The following is a 20533-nucleotide window of genomic DNA, read 5'->3' as shown; positions in this document are numbered from 1 at the left end:
CCCACCCCACCCCACCCCACCCCCATTGTAGCGCAGCTCCACGTGGCCACCCAGCCTTTCCACTGTGCTTCTGCAGCTCTCCTGTTTCCATAGTGATTGTGAGAGGAAGATAGATGGAGAAAGAGAGAGAGGCAGGGAGAGATGGATAGAGAGAAAAGAGAGAGAGACACCAGGAGAGACAGACAGAACACAAAAAATAAAGAAATAGAGGGAGTGAAAGAGAGCAAGAGAGTGCTGAGAGGGAGAGCGGTGCATTTAGGCGAGCTTCTGCTCCTTTGTCATGGCGGTCGCTTCTTTTATTAAATCCTCACCTCGCTGTGAGGAAGTGTCTCCAACCACGACTCAGGTTTAGGCCTTTAGAAAGACTGGGACGGGAGCTTCAGGAAAAAGCAGCCAGTGTTGTCATCATACATAAAAAGTTGCCATATTTAGTTTTAGACTAAAACTCGCATAGTAATGCTTTGAGGGCAAAATGATGGTTTCTTTACAGTCAGTGGGTTTGGGGGGAGAAGGCTAATATAATATATTGCACCATTAGCTGCAAAGGAGGAAGTATAGCAATAGTGGTCAATGCTGATTGGTTAAAAGCTGATATAGTGGTTTCAAGAGTATTCCCATTAGGATTTATGGTCTAGAAAATGAAGCAGGGTCAGACCCTTGTTCAGGAAGTAAAGTGCTGCTAACAAAGTGCGCTAACAAAGTATAATGCTCTTCTTATTTTCTAGGTAACTATACGAAAGTCTATTAAATATGATTTTGCTACAGAAGGCACAGTTCTTCTTTTTGTACCATGGAAGAAAGTGGTCAGTCAGAAGCTGCATACTTTGTCAAGGTCATTTTCACACCATCAGGGACCCTAAAGGGGCCTACCAGCTCCCCCCCCCCCCCCCATGATTCCGGCCCAAAACGTGACTCCGCCACCTCCTTGCTGACATCTCAGCCTTGTTGGGACATGGTTGCCATCCACCAACCATCCATTACTCCATCCATCTGGACCATCTAGGGTTGCACGGCACTCATCCGTAAACAAAACTCTTTGAAAATTAGTCTTCATGTATTCCTGAGCCCACTGCAACCGTTTCTGCTTGTGAGCATTGCTTAGGGGTCGCCGAATAGTAGGTTTATGCACACTTACAAACTTGAGGTTTGCGGGACTCCAGAGGCACCAGCGGCTTCAAATACCTATTTGCTGCTTTGCAATGACATTTTAGCAGCTGCTCTCTTAATCCTATGAATTTGTCTGGCAGAAACCTTCCTTATTAAGCCTTTGTCTGCACAAACCCGCCTGTGCTCTGAATCAGCGACAAATTTCTTCACAGTACGATGATCACACATACATTTTCGGGAAATATCCAATGTTTTCATACCTTGTCCACTGAATGTTTCGAACCCTCAACCACAACACTCTCCACATGGTGGGCCGGCAGTGATGGCTTCCATCTTTCCTCCTCCCACTTACTCCATATCTAGCAGGAGGCATATTCTGTCTCCTCCCCCACCCGACGAGCAGCTTGTTTTTTGCTCCTTTCATCCAGGCCCAGAGCCCACATGTTCTTATGTTCTAGGTAACCATACAAAAGTCTATTTACAGCTGTAAACACACATGTCCACAGGATGGACCAAGAGTTCAGGGTTGTTGAGTCTAGCGACTCAGACGTGAAAAGCTGTGCGGGAGAGCGGAGAGATTTTGGTGTTAGGTGCTGGCGACCGCCGCCACCCTTCACTTGCTCCACCCGGAGGAGTGTGTCAGGTACTCCGTCCCCAACAGGACCAAGACAGACAGGAAGGAGACATAATGAGTAGGGGAGCACAAGGCCAGCCTCCTGGCAGGCTGTGTGTTTGTGTGTTTGTGTGTGTGTGTGTGAGTGAGTGAATAAATGTGCGTGTACTTCCACCAGACACGCTCTGTGATTTATGAGATCAGCTTGTCTCCAGGGCCACAGTAACACTGGCTGCAATGCGACTGCGACACCATACACACACACACACACACTCACACATACCAAAAAGCACACACTTTACATCAGGCTCACAAATCCTCACACACACACACACACACACACACACACACACACACACACACACACACACACACACACACATATGTAAATGTGCACTTCAACAGACACACACACTTCAACAAGCACACACACTCACACCTGTGTGTTCAGGTGTGTGTGTGTGTGTTTGATGAATGATTTCCTCTCATGTTCCCTGCGTTTGGGTCAGTAATGTGAAAGAATCTGTGCTCTGAGGAGCCATAGCTCAGTACATTGTGCACTCTCAGTGGCGGCCTACATGCATAATGTGCCAGTGTTGGTTCAGGGTGGGGGGGGGGGACTTTTCCCATGTGTGTGCTGCTGCTGCTAGTCTGTGCCAGGTGACGAATGGCGCCACAGAGTGCGCACTACATACGGAGAGGGCTCATGGAATACGGCAGGGAGAAGATTGCTTTGGCTCCCGAGCGCAAGCGCTGGCGTTGAGATGCAGCTTTTTCATTTGTGCCTTACAGTAGCATTGATGGACTGGGCTGATGCAGTTCCTCTGCAGTGCACACGTGCGCTGCTGTGAGACAGTACAGACAGCACAGGAGGCTTTCATAACGTAGACTTAGCTCTGCAGAAAGAATAACGTTGTGCAGTTTGGAAACTATACAGGTCAGGGATTGCCAGAGCACTCATGATCAAGGGCAGTACAGTGATCTTGGGCAGAACAGTGATTTTGGGCAGTGACATTGGCACATGCAAGTTTTGAATGAAACAAGCATGCAAGTTTTAAATAAAATAAGCATGCAAGTTTTAAATGAAATAAGCGTGCAAGTTTTGAATGAAATAAGCGTGCAAGTTTTGAATGAAATAAGCGTTCAAGTTTTGGGAGGTGAATAGACTTCTCAAAGATGACTCCAACTTTAAGGCAGTTGTAGATTAGTTTTGGCAAGGCATGCTTTCTACTGTAAGACTACTTGGCAAATGTTGGTGATTAACAAAAGGCTAAAAGTAAATTGGAAAGTAAATTGCCCACATGGGCACTGGGACCAGCCAGAGGTCTATACTGGCGCTAGGGTGTGGAATCTTTGTTTGCTTATGTATGTTTTGGAGGGAGAGTGATGATTTAATTAGCGGAAGGTACTCTGAATTATGTTCCTTTCAATTTTTTTTGTTCACCATCTTCATTCCTTTACTTTGAGTCAGTCGACACACGCAGACGCCCAGGAGAAATGTGACTCAAACCATGACATATTCTGTTTTGGCTCTGTAATGATCACTGAATTGTTAGTTGAATCCTTTCAGCCACTCTTTCTCAAATGATGAAACTGAAATGTGTTCGTTCTCTCATCCTCCTCCTCTCCATATCTCCATTCTTCCCCTCCCTTTCTCTCTTTCTGGCTTCCCTCTCTTTTCTCCCCCTGTCTAATTCACTTCTCTATCCTACTCTTCCTCCTCCTCTTTTCCCTTTGTTATCCATCCTTCACTGCCACTTTCTTTCTTTCTCTCGCACTCTCTCTGACTGAGTACATCTACGTGTGTTCGTACACTTGTATTCATTCCATCCTGTCTCTGTGCCTGCTCTCTAACCATCCATCCCATCTCTGTCTGTCTTTCTTTTTTCTCTTGCTCTCCCCTCATCCTTTCTTACTCCTTTGTCTCACTCTCACTCTCCAACCTTCTCACTTACTTTCTCTCTATCCACCTCACTCTCCCTCTCCACTGTCTCTCTCTCTCTCTCTCTCACTCTCACTCTCACTCTCTCTTTTCTCTCTGTTCTGGCTGTAAATAGTGCTGCTGAATGGAGCCTGCTGCCATTAGGTGTCCGGTAGGCAGAGGGCCTGCTGTAATGATCCCATTAGCACTGGCTACAAAAGCAGCCTCACTGGGCCATTCATCTCCACACACCTCACCCGGCCCTGCCCTGATCAATGCAACAAATTACACTTTCATGAGGACTTCTGCCCGCCGCCGCACCTGTTATCTCACATGGCTCGAGCGACCACATGGTGCAGGCCCCAAGATTGGTTGTGATAGATAGCCCTAAGCTGCTTACCATTAAACGTGCTCTAAGCCAGTGGTTTTCAAAGTGGGGACCGCCAGGGGGGCCTCAGCAAGTTGGAAGGAAAAATAAAAGCAACAAATACATTTGAAAAATCTAAAATATACCTATTACTATGAGGGAATGCCATTATAATAATTTGTGGCATATCTGAACATTATAGGCTATTATCCATGATATGACTGGGAATAATAGTAGAGTGATAGCACTCATATAGCAGAAAGCCCCAAATGCAATTTTTACATGCTGTATGCTACATCGCGAAGTACTTGTGGCTAAAATAATTATTAGTATTAGCTTAATGTATTTTTACATTTGCCGTAGTATTGTCGATGGGTTTAATCAGAGACTTTCTAATGAGGAGACACAGCACTCAAAAAATCCTCCATAGAAATGCATGGCCCCAGCAGTGGCGCGACTGGCTGGGGCACCTGCACCGTACGCCGGCGACCCGGGTTTGATTCCCGCCCTGTGGTCCTTTCCGGATCCCACCCCGACTCTCTCTCCCACTCACTTCCTGTCAATCTCCACTATCCTATCTAATTAAAGGCATAAAAAGCCCAAAAAAATATACTTTAAAAAAAAAAAAGAAATGCATGGGGTTAGTTTGTAACGCCAATATGGCCGTTGTCTACACATATCCCACCCCTTCCTTGGCAAAATGTCGACATGTGAATACATTGAGCCAATCATGTGGTGTGATGTGAATACATTGAGCCAATCATATGGTGTGTTGTGAAGACATCGTGCCAATCATGTGTTGTCAACTCGCCGCTGGAGCATAATTGGTGTCGTGAAGCCTTGCGCACGCGCATTTCTGCTGAATAGGATGCCCTACGAGTGCCCAAAAAAATTTGCAATATGGCCGCCGAGTGGAGGGACTTGCCTAAAAGGGCTTTGGTTTAATAAAACATCAAGGGGGTCCTTGGCCAGGACCTAGTGGTATTTTGGGGGCCTTGTTGTGGAAAGGTTTGGGAACCCCGGCTCTAAACAGTGTTGGGTAACGTCACTTCTGTTGATGTTTAAACAAAACGGAGAGCTAGCTCGCTACTCCCCCCCTGTGCAATAGACCTCTAAAGTTCGCCAACAAAAAAGAACCAAAACGGCATCTTTGCCCATATAAGGAGATCCGGTTGTTAATTGAAGCTAACTACCTATGGCAAGTTGCAAGTTATCTCTGGGGTAGCAAAAATCTAAGTGTTCCGCATTCACGTACTGGAGATCACAATATCCACTCGAAGGCAGAGGACAAAAGTGTGTTCAGAAAAACGTCTGCATTTCAGACTTTTTCCATCCCCACGAGAGTTTAACAGGTGCAATAATTCAAAATCCCCATGTTATTTTCCCATAGGAAAAATCTCCAGATACCGGATGTCAAAGATGGCAGCTTTTTTGTAGGTGAACTTCAGAGGTCTATTAAAACTCTCCTAAACACGCATCTCCTCGCTGATTGGCTGGAACGGTTTGTTATGTTTTTATGGTCCAGGCTGGACCAAGTTATTTTTGTTCCCGTTTTTGAAGCCTGTCCACAGAGACCGCATTTTTTTAAAGTGTATAGGGCACAGGCAGCTAGCAGATGATGAGGTGATGTTTGCTGTATGTTAGAAACCGTGTAACATCGCTTAGAGCACCTTTAAATAGCAATAACGGAAGTTCCTTATTGTCTGTGATTGTGTGTCTCTGTCTCTGTCTTTGTGTGTGTGTGTGTGTGTGCAAGTGCGAGTGTGAGTGTGAGGTGAAACTCTCTCCTTGAGTCCATACCGCTTCGGTAAAGTGGCTCTGGTGGCTTCTCCTGCCAAAGGTCCCCACAGGGGTGCTTGTGATCTTTGGTATCGCTCACGTATTCAAGCCCAAGTCCTCTTCTAATCCCTCCAATTAGGTGCACTCCAGAAACACACACACACAAACAAAGCCACTGCTAACACACACACTCAAATATACACACACACACACACACACACACACACACACACACACACACACAGATGCACTGCAAGGGCACATACACACACTGCAAATATCCAAACACACTCACATACGGATACGGCAAACATACTCACAGGACATCCCTAACCACTCTGAAGGCCGCTCTGAAAGTGTTCTGTCCATCTGCCAGTGTCCACACACACACTCACACTCACACTCCCAGCGGGCCGTGGGCCATTTCCAGGGCTTGATTCATGGTGGCGTTTGCGGGCGTTCATATTTCCACTCGGCCTCCGTGCCTAATGGAATTATAATCACTATTTATCTCTGCGGTGCCCAAATTATTCAGATAAGGGAGTGTTAGCATTAGGCGCAGGGCAAGTCAGCAGCTCCGCTTCTGCTGTGTAGGGAGTTAGTGAGGGAAAAGCAAACCTAGAGGCACATTTTAACCTGTGTGTGTCTGAGTGTCTGTTAGAGATAGAGGTGTGTGTGTGTGTGTGTGTCTGCACAATGGATTATACATTTTAAGACCTTGCAGGATTTAGTTTTGAAATTTTGAGCATATTGAGAGGTGCATAAGGGCTGTATGTTTGCTAAGATAAATGCTACCCCAGCTTGGCTTAGTGCTGTAAAGCAGGGTAATTGCTCTCTGGTCTTTCTCCACTCTCTGGGATTTTCCCTTGTATTTCTAATGCGTAACTACACCTCACAATGGATTTGCCAAATAGGCACAAAAAACAGGCTTGCCTCACACACAAAGACCTCCCAGACGTTAATTGGGCCTTGTGACTAGGCCTTGTATTTCGCCATGATGAATTGATTCAGGCTGAATATAGTTTGTATGATGAAAGCTTGGCATCTTGGGCAAGAGTTGCTTTGTGCAGTCAAAGGTGTTTGTGTGTGTGTGTGCGTGTGTGGGTTGGGGGGGGGGGGGGGGGGGGGGACAACTCTGAATGTGAGAGATTCCAAGCAGCTTTGTGCAGGCGGAGGAGTGTGTGTGAGAGAGAGAGAAAGATCACAATGTTGAGAGAATCCAAGCAGCTTTGTGCACGCGGAGGAGTGTGCGAGTGTGAGGTGCGTTGGTGTTCTGCTGGGATTAGCTCCTGCTCTCTGAAGCTCTGTCTCTCATTGATAGAATTGGAGTTTATTTGTGTCAGCGCCTTTCACCTCTTTCCACACAAGAGGGCTTAGTAGAGATTCCCCAGCCCCAGCCTGCTTTAGTGCAACACACAACTTATTCGCACTCTATAGCTCATACACACGCACACATGCACACACACACACACACACTCTCTCTCACACACACTCACACTCACTCTCTCTCACACACACTCACACTCACTCACACACACACACACACACACACTAGAGTGTGGCTACCCGACCCGAGCCCGACGGGTCCCGACGGGTTCGGACAAATATTTAGAAATTGTAAACGGGTTCGGTTCGGGTTTGGACACATGGGGGCGATATGCATGGGAAGCTTTACATTTAAAATTCCTTATTATGTTGGGTAACCAACAGGTCTGCTTTACATGATGCAAACGTTTGTTTTTTCAGAATAAAGTAAAATGTAAAAAATACATAATAGCTTTCTTCCTGTGTGCAAGATTTGTTTATCGTGACAACGCATTTCAGGCATGCCGCCTGAAATGCACACGCGTTGTCACGACAACATAAACAAATGGTTATGCACATTTCGCACATATGCACATAAGCACACTCTTGGGTGACGTTAAAAAATTGTTAGCCTATCAGGAGATTTTAAGATGATTTGCGTTGCATACTGTGGTAAAGACATAGGCTACCGGTAGGCTATAAGGTAGTCTTGTTCAACTGGATGAGGATTTCCTCGAGTTGCCCCAATTAACGTCGATGCTGCATATGGATCAGTGACAGAGGCACTGTAGTTTCAAAGACTGTTGCAGTTCATTAGAAGACTTTTCGTCAATGATAAGACAAGAATTCTATTTCAATAGGCTATGCTTGCTTGGGCCTTTTGTGTTAATGTGCGCTGTGTGTGACCTGCGTGCGTGCAAGCTCATCTGATTCTGTAGACAATTTGTTGTGTGTTCCGTTTAATGGGCTAAAAAGACAGGCTATCCACAATGTTTAATCACTAGCATGGGAATAACTGAGGCATCATCTGCGTCGGGCTCGGGTCGGGTTCGGACATAAAAATGAAAATGCCTGTCGGGTTCGGACGCAACTCTGTCGGACGCGGGCCGGGTTCGGACAGAAATACACTCTAACACACACACACACAGACACACAGACACACAGACACACACATACCTCTGTCTTTCTCACTCTCTCTTTCACTCACACACCTGTACCTTTTCTAATTCTGTATCTCTCTTTCTCAGCACAATTACACATTCTTTTCACACTTTCACTTCTTTTTTTTCCTTTCATCACCCTTTGCTCTTTGTATCTTCGTCCATCCCTCCCTCCCTCCCTCTCTCTCCCACATTCTCTCTCTCTCTCTCTCTCCCTCCCTCCTTTCATCATGCGTGCCCCGCCCGCCCTCACGTCTCCTCTCGCTTCTCGTCTTCTCCGCAGAGGAAGGCTACGAGCTGTTCCGCGTGGCCGAGAAGTCCCACGGCAACTGGATGAAGCTCTACCTGGAGGGCAACACGTCCGAGACGCTGTCCAACATGGGCCGCAAGGTGCTGCGCCAGTACCTTGATGCCCTGAAGGCCATGAGCTCGGCCCTCAGCAGACAGCTGGGCAAATACGACATGTACTCCATGGTGGTTGGCACTGTCCTGCTCGTCCAGGTGGGTAGGACAATACAGCATGTAGAACACGCCATCTTAGAATAAATACGACATGTACTCCATGGTGAAATGAATGCAACATGCACTCTATGGTGGTGGGCACCGTCCAGATGGACAATACAGCACATACAGATTTACATTTATTCATTTAGCAGACGCTTTTATCCAAAGTCCAAGCGACTTGCTAAGTGAGGAATAACATTCAAGCTACATTGCAAAGGAGACCTTAGCTAACACTAAACTACCAGAGGATGAGAGTGTGAGTTTAAGCACTATAGTATGGTAGAAGGAAAAGGAGGTAGAAAGGAGGGAATAAATATGACATGCACTCTATGGTGGAATAAATACAACATGCACTCTATGGTGGAATGAATACAACATGCACTCTATGGTGGAATGAATACAACATGCACTCTATGGTGGAATGAATACAAAATGTTCTCTCTGTAGTCTATGTGCTCCAACCCCCTCCTTGTCTAGGTGGGTAGATATGACATGTGCTCTATAGTGGTACACGGGTGTCTTCTCCATGGTGGAGTAAAAGCAACATGTGTCACATGGCATGTGTTCTATGGTGGTGGGCCTCCTCCTCCAGATGGATATCCCCACCCCAGCACTGCAAGGGAAGTTCAAGTGGAGTCAAAAAGTTTGTTCTTTATTGAGTGCTGTTCCAGGGCACTTTCAAACAGAACTGCCCCTCCACTGTGTTCAGGTTGTGCTCCGCTCAGTGCCTTGACCCATGCAGTGTCATTGTTCCATTGTTTGACTGCGACCCAATGTCATCTTCGCGGGGCTGCCGTGCTGAAGGTGGCGATCCATCTTTATCAGCAGGCTGGGTCGGGTCGCGCGATGGCGGTGAAACGGGCCGTGAAGGCGGCCCCCGGGAGCCGCTCTGGCAGTAGACGATGACCCCGGGTCCCCGAAACGTCTCTGCCTCTAACCCCCCATCCACCCCCCTAGTGGGCCCCCACACTTAGCCAAGTCATTATGAGGACCATTAATCCAGCCCTGCTCAGCCACACCGCACCGCACTCCCGCCTGACTGGACACATGCGGACACATGCGGAGCGGAGTTGGACCGGCTGGCCTGGAGACGGATGGCTGTTTGGGCAAGGACAGCTGGGAAGCCATCTGTACAGCAGGATACTCAGGCCAAGGGAGCCGCTAGACCACTGGCTCTTTGTCCAGTCCAGGAACGCTAGATTTGTTTGGAGTGAAAGTAGGTCTGTTGTTGAGGGTGTTGCTGTTTGACTTTTAAGCAGGGTTTAACATACGCAGTGGCCCGCTGGCCCGGAGCAAGTAAAAGAGCATGTTGGGCAAGTTGATCGGCCAGTCACTGGCCCACCTTTTTTTGCCAGTCACCATGACGAGTCAGCTCACCTCTCCTGTGTTGCTGACCGGTTGAAGCTAAGCATAGGAGACTACTAAAATGAAGAGGGAGTTCATTACAGTGTAATAAATTAAGTTTTGTGTAAATGTGACTTTTCTGGGCCAGTAAATGTATACAGGCCAGCACGAATATCATGTGGGGCCAATGGGGAGAAAATTTTATGTTGGACACTGCTTTTAAGGGATTTTTTTATCGAGTAGTGACTAAGTGAGTTGTTGGTGAGTAGGGATGCTGTGCTGGTTTGTAATCAGGTGGCTCAGTTAAGTGTGACGAAACAGCCCACGATTTCATGGTTATACCGATTATTTTCTACTTCAACAATTCAAGCAGTGCACGTTCCTCCATCCTATATACTATGTGGCCAAACTGTGCTCCTAGCCCAGTCAGTCTGCAGAGTGATGACCTCCAAGAATTTAGCTGATGCCTTGGGCACAAGAGAGACAGCAAGGTATGTGTTGTACTCAGGACAGATTTCTTTTGGAGATTTGTTTTTGGCAAATGCACACAAGTCACCTCTGCTAATGTGCAGCCATGTGTGAAGTTGTTTTCCAAGCCAGCAAATGGTGTAGGTATGTGGTACCGTATGGCTTAGCTCCTGTTTCTCCGTCTCCCCCTTTTATGTGCTCTTTGTTTGAAATTCAGCCTCCTGCAGTCAAAGCGTTTGAAGTACAGCTTACCTTCGACCTCTACTGAAGAGATTTACAGTGTGCAGGTTAATAGATGGAGCAAAATTCCCTAGTGTTCATTTTAGGCTAAACGAGTCCGTGGACTTTGTTTTTTTCTCTCTCCTAAGCAAGAATAATTGAGCATTTTTAGGCAATTGAACTTACATGTCTTTTCACGGGCAAGTGTTAATTGCTTTTGAATGTAAAACTGCAACCTTATATACACAACAAAGCCAGATACTACGCTACCGGAGTATGCTAGTCAAGGGCGACCACATTAGATTATGCTCCCAAACGGAGTCATCTAACTTATTTGTGTAAACTGTTTTGGCAGTCGCTGTTGTGATGCATCCATATCTTCTGTAGAGAAGCTTTTAGCCTAATTGTCTGTCATGGGTTACAGTTGCACTGGTCTTCCCAACTCTTTACTCCCCAAGTCAAGAGGCCTTGTCAAAGAGGAGTTGAAGGCCACATCATTATTCATAAGCAAGGGCTCTCTCTGCCCCACTCCCTCTTGTTTTCTCTCTCATTCTTTCCTTCTTTCTTACACTAAAGTCTAAAGTCAGCCTTACAGCCTAAAGTCAATGGCATTATTCATAAGCAAGCCAGTATATAGAGATATCAAGGCCTCCCCCCCCTCTTCATTTTTCTTGAGGCGCAGGTTCTCAAAGATTGGCCTGTGTGTTCTCTTTCTCCTTCTCTGCCCTTCTCATGGAGCTCACCTCGCCATCCCACTCCCCGGGAACGTATCCTCTCTCAGGTGGAGAGACAGGGAAAAGGAGGGAAACCAGAAGAAAAGCTGGAGGGCAAAAATACCCTGCATGCTCTTAAGGGGGAACCTGACGACTGGAACCGCAAGCGGAACCACGCTTGGCGCTCAGTGTCTGGTGTCCAGAGGGACCTCTACTACAGAGCGGCTAAAAGACAAAGCTCTACAAACAACTCCTTTATGTACCTTCCAAATGCCCAGTCCCCACTACGGCTGGGCGATAAAACGATAGCGATATGTATCGCAATAGACATGTAATCGATATCAATAAAAAATACGTTCGATAGAACATTCGATAATTAAAAGCAACACACCTCCCGCCTTACGTTGTCCATAAATGAATAGGCTAAATATATCTTGCATTGTAGCTAGTATGTGCAACTCTACCAGAGTAGGCAATAGAAGTAGGCCTACCTCAACACAGACTCTCAATAAGTCCTTGCCCACGTGCACTCTCTCTCTCTCCCTCTCAACAGGCGCATCCCTCCTCAGCATGTAATCCAAACATTCACAATCGTGCAAGACGACTGGCTAAATTGCTATTAAATCCGGTTAGCATCATTAACACGCTGCACAAATTTGTTAAAAACTGATAACAAATTGATGGCTGAACATTCAGATTGACTGCTAAGTTCTAATCATCTCAATCCCGATGCAAATGGAAAAGTATTTTCCAAGTCTCAAAGGGCCTGTCCCAAGGAGAAAAGGTATTAATTTGAAACTTAAACACACGTGGGGAAACTGAACAGTCTAACCAGTAGACTATGATAAACTAGCAAATTAAGCTACTTTGTTTACAATATTTTCAGGCTTCAACCAGTGCTGCTTTTCATTCAGACTTATGTACACATTTATTTATTTGAGTGTTTTTTATGATTGTGTTGCTATTTCTTTTCCCTGTTTGCTTTAATTGATAACTGAGGTGATTAAAATCAGAGGAAGGTTAAGTTTAAAAAAAAAGTGTTTAATTTGATTTCCCCCCCCCCCCCCCCCCCCCCCTTCTGGTCTTTATCTGAAATAGATAAAAAAAAATCAATAATTATCGATATCGACTGATATGAAATACTTATATCGTGATACAGTTTTCAGCCATATCGCCCAGCCCTAGTCCCCACGCTCCGCTACTCTCTGCTCCTCTCCTCTCCTCTCCTCTCCTCTCTTCTACTCTCTGCTCCTCTCCTCTCCTCTCCTCTCTTCTCTTCTCTTCTCTTCTCTTCTCTTCTCTTCTCTTCTCTTCTCTTCTCTTCTCTTCTCTTCTCTTCTCTTCTCTTCTCTTCTCTTCTCTTCTCCGCTCTGCGGCGGATCGGTTCCTCTGCACACACACGCCCCTCCGTTTACAGGGCTTCTTTCAGGCCATTCATCTTACCGCCGCAAGGACAAAGCAATTAGTTTGGTGTGAATTCGGTGAACTTTACTTTGCCGCATGCCCCCAGGCTATGAGGTGGAGGGGCTGTAGGGGTGAGGGGGGAGGAGGGGTAAAACTGCTGCAGAATGCAGTTATAAGCAGCACAATGAGTCGCTAATTAAGTTGGCTCTTTAATTAAGTTTGGTAGTCTGTAACTGAATAATGAGAGCTGTGCGCAGCTATGAACTCACGGTTACTGGTTGTATTTGAAGAAAATTACACATGTACTTTTGCTCCTTAGGCAAGCAAAGACCTTGTGCAAAGTTCATCAGTGCTTATGAATTCTGTGTGTGTGTGTTTCTGTGAGAGTAATAATCTAAAAATGGTTTGGTGGCATACATTAGCATGCCTGTGTGTGTATATTGATGTATATATCTTTATTTTTTATCTTAATGTGTGTCTTGGGTCTTTTATGGCTTATGTGTTTTTTCTATCTATGGTTTGCGTATACAGCTCTGGAAACAAATTTGAGTTGAGTGAAATTCAAATGAGTTGACGGTCATATTAAAAATTAAGGAACTACTGCACATTTGAATATGACCGTCAACTCATTCGAATATCACTCAGCAACTGTAGAATGACATCAGAAAAATGTACAGTGGTCTCTTTATTTCTTCCAGAGCTGTGTGTATGTTTTTTTATGAGGTAGATGTATCACCGTGTGTGTGTGTGTGTTACATGTGTGCGTGTGTATGTGTGCAGATGCTGCTGCTGCTGCTGCTGGCCATGCCCGAGGCCCTGAGCGGCGCGGCTGTGGTGGACGTGCCGGTGGGTGTGGCGCTGACGTCTCTGCCCTTCTACCTGCTGTGTCTGCTGTGTGCCGCGCTGCATGTGGCTCTGTGCACGTCGGCCAGCGCCTCCTGCTACTTCTGCGGCCTCCCCTGGGCCCTGGTGTTCGCCGCCATCGCCTGCTCCGCTGCCCTTGCCTGCGCACTCGTCACCATGGCAGCCAGAAGGCTCGCACCGCCAACCAAGTCGCCCTCCAAGGTAAGACGCCGACAATCGAGCAAACGGGATTAAACATCAATTATGTACAGGGGTACATAAAGTATATTTTGTTTTTCTGCTTTTTTGTTTGATGCTGTTTCTAGCATGTTTAAAATATGTATATACAGTAGATAACAGCCTAAGTCTTGCCTGCAGATACCAGCCCTAGTTACTGGGGAATAGTGTATCATTTAAAGATAATCTTTTAAATCATGTTTTGTCTTGGAATAAAAAAAATACCATTTTCCATAGCACTCAATTCACTACAGGTTTTACAATAGTATCTCTATGGCGACAAATAGAATCCTTGAATAACCCAATAACAGGGATTTCATTTTTTGGCCATATCACCCAGTCCTCACAACACCACTCATGAGTTTAACATTCCCCCTTTCTCCCCATTAAATGCAGAAGCATTGCGCCACGGAGCTTTGCAATTAACACTTATTAGCCCTTGATACTGGGGTGTTGCTGTTCATTTCCCATTTCTCACCCACCACCTGATAATATCCCCATAGTTCTAAAAAACGTCAAAGAGAAAGCTGCGCCGCCATCAAAGAGAGGCAGGTTTGTTTTCTGACACAGACGTTTGCTAGAGTGACTCACCTTGAGGTAATATCGGGGGAGAGCGAGAGCTCTGGGTTAGTCATAATGTTATTTTGATTTGGATGTCTAAGGAGACTGGGTGCATTGGGAGTTTGAGATGGGGGGGGGGGGGGGGGTCCTTTTAGTTATCGATTCTTCCACTTGTGCACTCTATGGGGAGGATTGATGGAGGACGAGTCAGGGAGTTTGTTGTGTGCGTGCGTGTGTGTGTGTATGTATGTGTGTGTGTGTGCAGGGAGTTTTTTGGCTGAGTGGGAGTCTCCTGAATGCAAAATGCACTGAAATTCTGAGATTCTCAAAGCAGTAGTGCTTTTTTTTCTGTTGGTATAAGACTCCAAACTGTCTTTAATTATGCTATTAAATCTATCAGTGAAAAAAAGATGTGCTCCTAACCACTGCAATCAGCGACAGCAAACGTAAACGCACTGTGATTAGACCAATCAGGAGATGAACAGCCCTGCTTTTCAGCCAGTCCCCATGTGCCGGGCACATTGCAGGAGGAGTGGGCACTCCTGTGGTGCCTAAAATCTGGAGAACATTACCCGTGAATGCTGAGGCCTGTGGTATTAAATGTGATGTCCTCAATTATAATCCCCATGCACTTTTTCTCTAGTTAATATCTCCCAGCTTCCCTTTGGCCATTCTGTGTGTGAGCTCAAAATAATCTTCTTCTTTGTACAAAGTCCCACAGGTTCTGGAAATTTGGCTTGCAAAGTGGCTTGCACCAACTAATATTGTACATTATTTCAGCCAGTCAGCTACACTGCTTCAGGATCTCTGAAGGAAGGAGTGTGTTAGGAGTGTGTGAGGAGTTTGTTTTGTTGGCCATTCAGTTTGTATGGCCTGTCTATTGCCAATATCGAGGACTTTTCCAGATGGAGGCCTGGAGAGATGAGAGAAGCAGCCTTCCCAGCGGGGCGATTGGCTCTCTGATATGTCCGTAGCCCCTGCATAGTCCTCAGTGGCTCATTCTAATGGAGGAAGGGCATGCCTGCACACAGTACGGCCAAAACGCCAATAACAAGGCCTTGGCCTTTGCAAAGATGTGGGAGAAAAGTTAACTTTTCAAAAGGGGTGTGTGGAGGAGCTGATCTGTTCACCGGACTAATGAACCGTCCACCCTAGCCCGTAATTACAGCCTCTCAGCCTCTCTCTCTCTGTCTTTCTCTCTCTCTCTCTCTCTCTCTCTCTCTCTCTCTCTCTCTCTCTCTCTCTCTCTTTCTCTCTCTCTTTCTCTCTAGTCATCTTTCACATTCGCTGCCCTTCTCTCTAACTCTATATACAATATAGCTCTATATAGCAAAACAAAAGACCATTCTAATAATGATAACAAATGTGCAGGGATTTTGATATTTTGTTTTGTTGGTATTTGTGGCTTTGCTGGGTATTTTTCAGGTTGTGGCTGCTGCAACACATTTTGCAGCTAGAGTGAGTGGTCAGTTCCCTGCTCTCTCTGAGAATATATGGTAATTCTGCCTCATTTGTATAGGTTCGAAACTGAGTGATGATTAAACTGAATTAATCTCTCTCTCTTTCTCTCACATGCGTGCACGCATTTTCTCTCTTTCTCTCTCTCTCTCTCTCTCTCTCTCTCTTTCTTTCTGAGGTGAACTGTGGTAAAGTGCTGACACACCAAAAAGAAAGAGAGAGAGTCACAGAGAACAAACAGGAGTGTGGATCATCAGGGCTGATAAGTGAATTTTGCACAGGGGGAGGGATGGGGGACCTTGTAGACAGAGGACAACCCGTTGCCCCTCCGAGAGCTCCCTTTGAGCTGCACTACTGCTGCTGTTGCCACTGCTGTTCCGCTTAAAACACCAGGGGACGTCTGCACACTTGCTCCCCGTTCAATTATTTTATTAAAAGTTTCACCTGCAGTTATGTTTCGAGCCTCACACTTCATCAGACTTCATCACAAGTAAAGTCTTTTATCACAAGTCTGATGAAGAGCGTGAGGCTCGAAACGTAAAAATAGAATAATTGAAAGGGGAGCAAGTATGCAGACATTCCCTGCTGTTTTAAGCGGAACAGGAGTGTTTTATACTTTAATATCTTTTTATCCAGCACCTGTTTTTTGGATGTGTGCACCACTGTTGCACTTGTCATAAAGTCTAGCATAAACTAGCCCATTACCATCCTGTTTGATGACAGCAGTGATCCATCATAATCGGAATCAGAATTTATTGGCCAGATTTGCGTACACAGTACAAACAAGGAATTATTTGCTCTCAAGTAGCCTACACAATAATCACTTTAGATATAAGAGTAAAAATAGAAAGGACAGTAAGAAATATACAAAATACTGTTAAAAATATAATATACAATAACAATATAAATATAGTGCAAGGCAGTTTAGTGCAGTGGTAATATATTGACAATATTGTAACTGTTACAGTTCGCGAGCAGAAATGACTGCTGTCAGTTCACAGGAAGTGCTGTTGACACGGATGTGTTTTAAGAGCTCTTCATTAAAATATCACCGCATTTGGTGTGAAATGCCTTCAATTAGTGTTGAAGTCAGCCTCATTAATTACCGTATTCATTTAGTGCTCACTCAATAGTATTTTAATAACCTCTGTGCTATCATTATGGTAATTTCTTCCCTGAATGCAATAATCCATTGAGTCATTTTGAGGCTTTGGCAGAAATAGGTGTTGTTGTTTTCCATATGTGACATAAAACAATGATATGCAGCATACTTTTAGAGACCTAGAGAGTTTTAATTCAGTGTTTATTCAGTTTTTCTTCCCTCAGTGACATTTTCCATAACTCATGCTAATAGTCCAGTTATTGCCTTTTTATGCTAATGGATGTCAGTAAAGTAGATACAGTCAGGAAAATAAACATGTCCCAACTTTGGCACTTTGACAAGCAGAATACTTCCTAAACAAGGCAAAACTGTATGTGTGTGGGGCTTCATCTATGAATATGTGTGTGGGCCCTGCCATGTCTTTGGGCCGTAGAATAGTAAACTAAAAGTTAGACTGTGGACAGGTGGAGCAGTAACCCTACCCAGGTTGTGTGAGAGAGAGGAATAAACCATTCTATTGAAGACAAATGCATTGTGTTTGCTGAACAACTTTAACATTTTGAAAACCATCTCTTGGACAGTTGTGGGCTATCTTAGCAAATGTTCATTCACTGAACCTTCTCATGTTCTGCTCAGCCATTAAAAAGTCATCCATTGTCAGCCATTTTTCAAACCGCGCCGAATAAAAGTGCACACTGCGTTGTGAGTTCCTAGCCCTCTGTGCTTAGCCAGTGCCAACTCCTGCCAGAATCAGCCCACTGCTGCTTTAAATCCTCATGGCTCCCTGAAGCAGAGCATTGATGCAGCTTCTCATTTTAGTGTCACATCCTGGTGATCAGGACCGACTTCCGTGACTTCTTTTATTGACTTTTTTATTCCTCCATTCCCTTTTTTGGCTGCGTATGTGGGGCCCAGGAGCAAAGCATACAACAGTTATGGACTGCCGATTCCAGTCCAGCGAGCATGCAGTTCAGCGAACTCGTGGGAGATGATGAAAATTCAGTCCAGTGCGCGAGTCTCCCGGAGCTGCCGTTCCTCCCAACACTCCATATTCGTGGAGACCAGCCCCTGGACCTCAAGAGTCTGAAGGAAATCAGCAGATCTTTCCTCTCTCTCTCTCTCCTAATTAAACAGCCAATCAGATCCTCTGAGGCCTAGCTGATTTTCATGTTACTGTCAGACCTTAATGATCCTTCGTGACTCCAGTTTCTTCTTCCATCCCCTGGATTCTTCTTTTGCTCCCCAAGGTAAAAGCATACAGCTGTCCATCACAAACGTCCCCAGGTTTCTGATGGACTTGCAGGAGATGAAAGAGACGCGGCCCCAGCCCCAGCCCAGCTCATGTGGCTTTCATCGCCCGTAGTCGCTCCATGTCACACCCAGGGCCTTGAAGACTACTCTGTGTGTGTGTGTGTGTGTGTGTGTGTGTGTGTGTGTGTGTGTGTGTGTGTGTGTGTGTGTGTGTGTGTGTGTGTGTGAGTGGGTGGTGGATCAGACGTCTTTTCGTCGCAGTGCCTCATAAAGTAGGCCGTCAGATGGGGTGCTGGCCGGGGGTGGGGGGGTAGAAGGATGAGATCCGCAGGCGGCTGAGGGCAGTTGCATCTGACCCCACAGGGGCCTCCGCCACCCACCACATTAGGGCGTCCAGGCCAGCCATCATCTGAGGGACTCTGCAAAGCCATGGCCCAAAGTCCTAGCATTAGCATATAGATAAAAGTTGCTTTTTATGTGTGTGTGTGTGTGTGTGTTTGTGTGTCCTTTTTTCGAAAGTCATTTTACAGACTCATGCCTTCACATCAGGAAGCGTTGCAGAGTTCGAGGAAGATGAGGGAAAAAAAGGAGGGACAAATATGAGCAAAGCTGTCTTTGAAGACAATTCTCCGCCAAATGCTTTTGGGGATGCGACTAGTCCCGGCGAGGGGATTGGAGCGGAACAGAGTCGAAGCGAGCAAGCAAAAACACACACACACACACACACACACACACTGACGGAAAAGAGAGGGGGTGGGGCACACTTTCTGCCGTCTGTGTTTACACAAACAACAGCGTTGGTTACACAATTCATTTTCCTCTCGGCTGTGCGGTGCTGCGCTCGGTTCCGGCGTTGCCCAGCGCTGATGGATGGCTGCGCACCGAGGCCCCGTCACCCATAAGAAGTGGCTGGTCCCCACGGAGACTGTGTGTCGGAGCACCACGCGGCTTGATCCATCACCAGCATCAGACGGGGGGGGGGGGGCTGTGCTGCACCGCCGCGTGACTAATTAGCATTTCATTACCTCATTGACTACGCCTGATGCCACACACACACACACCTGCTCCGGGAAAGGCTGGCCACACACACACATACATATACTCACTCACTCACACACACACACACACACACATTCAGAAGTGTGTATACAGACACAAGCACACATGTTGTCCTCTGCTTTTCCTTTTAGTTATTGAACAGGTCACACAGTCATGTCTGTCCAGTTATTTCCCACCTGCTGTTTGTGTGTGTGTGTGCGTGTGTGACTCTTTGATGGAAGTGCATTTGGTGAAAAACTTTGGGGCACATCAGGGACGAGCCCAGGGCAATGGTACTGTCTGTGCGTGTGTGTGTGTTTGCATGTGTGTCTGCCTGTCTGTAGGTGTGTAAGTGGTGTCAGCTACAGTGTAGTGTCTCCTGCCAGGAGCTAGCCCGGGCCACTACCTACTGTACGTGACCGCTGTCTGCTGTGACATGTTTTAGTCGTATCCAAGGCTTTTGTCTCACTGCTGTCATTCGCTAGCACCACACACACCTGTTTGTGTGTGTGTTTAGTTGTCTCTCAACAGTCTGTTAGCGCTCACCTCAACACCCCCAGCCGCCTCGCTGAAGGCGATCACCTCCGTAATAAGACGCAGTGGGATTACATGTCCACGCTACGCTCATACAGGTGTACACACACACACACACACACACACACACACACACACACACACATACGTACACACAAACACATGTACACAAAAACACACATGCACAAACACATACAGACAAGAGATATACACAAATACACACAATCCCTTACTGACAATTTTATACACCCACACATACACACACACACACGATCCATGCCTTGTCACTGTTCAGCCGAGTTGTGTGGGCTGTTTGTTATGGCAGCCAGCGTCTCTCCCTGGTGGCCGTGAGCTGAATCCCTGAGGCTGGGGGGGGGGGGGGTTTGGGTGGTTGGGGAGTGAGTGAGTCCTGCCCTCCATGGCCAGGTTATTAGAGCGTGCTGGGTTGGCTGCGCCCACTGTAAACAGGGATGGAAATGGCCTGTCTGCCTGGCCTCTACGTCCTTGCTTCTCATGAATAGCTGATTGTCTTTCGTCTCTCGCTCGCTCACTCGCTCCATCTTCACCCCTTTTACACGTCCTTCGCACTCTGACTCATTCACTCC

The 20533-nt window shown here is 46.3% G+C and overlaps 1 protein-coding gene across 3 annotated transcripts in view; it reads left to right on the top strand.

Moving 5' to 3' along the window:
- Positions 1 to 20533, top strand: part of pigg (phosphatidylinositol glycan anchor biosynthesis class G) — a 112917-nt gene that overhangs the window by 46129 nt on the left and 46255 nt on the right. For all 3 annotated transcript variants that reach the window (XM_042062098.1, XM_042062097.1, XM_042062099.1), the window contains 2 exons: positions 8536 to 8753; positions 13685 to 13969. In XM_042062098.1, the coding sequence (XP_041918032.1) occupies positions 8536 to 8753; positions 13685 to 13969 (503 nt within the window). The remainder of the gene's footprint in view (positions 1 to 8535; positions 8754 to 13684; positions 13970 to 20533) is intronic.

Source organism: Alosa sapidissima, chromosome 14 (genome assembly GCF_018492685.1).
Source record: "Alosa sapidissima isolate fAloSap1 chromosome 14, fAloSap1.pri, whole genome shotgun sequence".
In the NCBI taxonomy this organism is placed as follows: Eukaryota; Metazoa; Chordata; class Actinopteri; order Clupeiformes; family Clupeidae; genus Alosa; species Alosa sapidissima.
The sequence above is the reverse complement of the archived record's forward strand: the minus strand, read 5'-3'. Positions and strand labels throughout refer to the sequence as shown.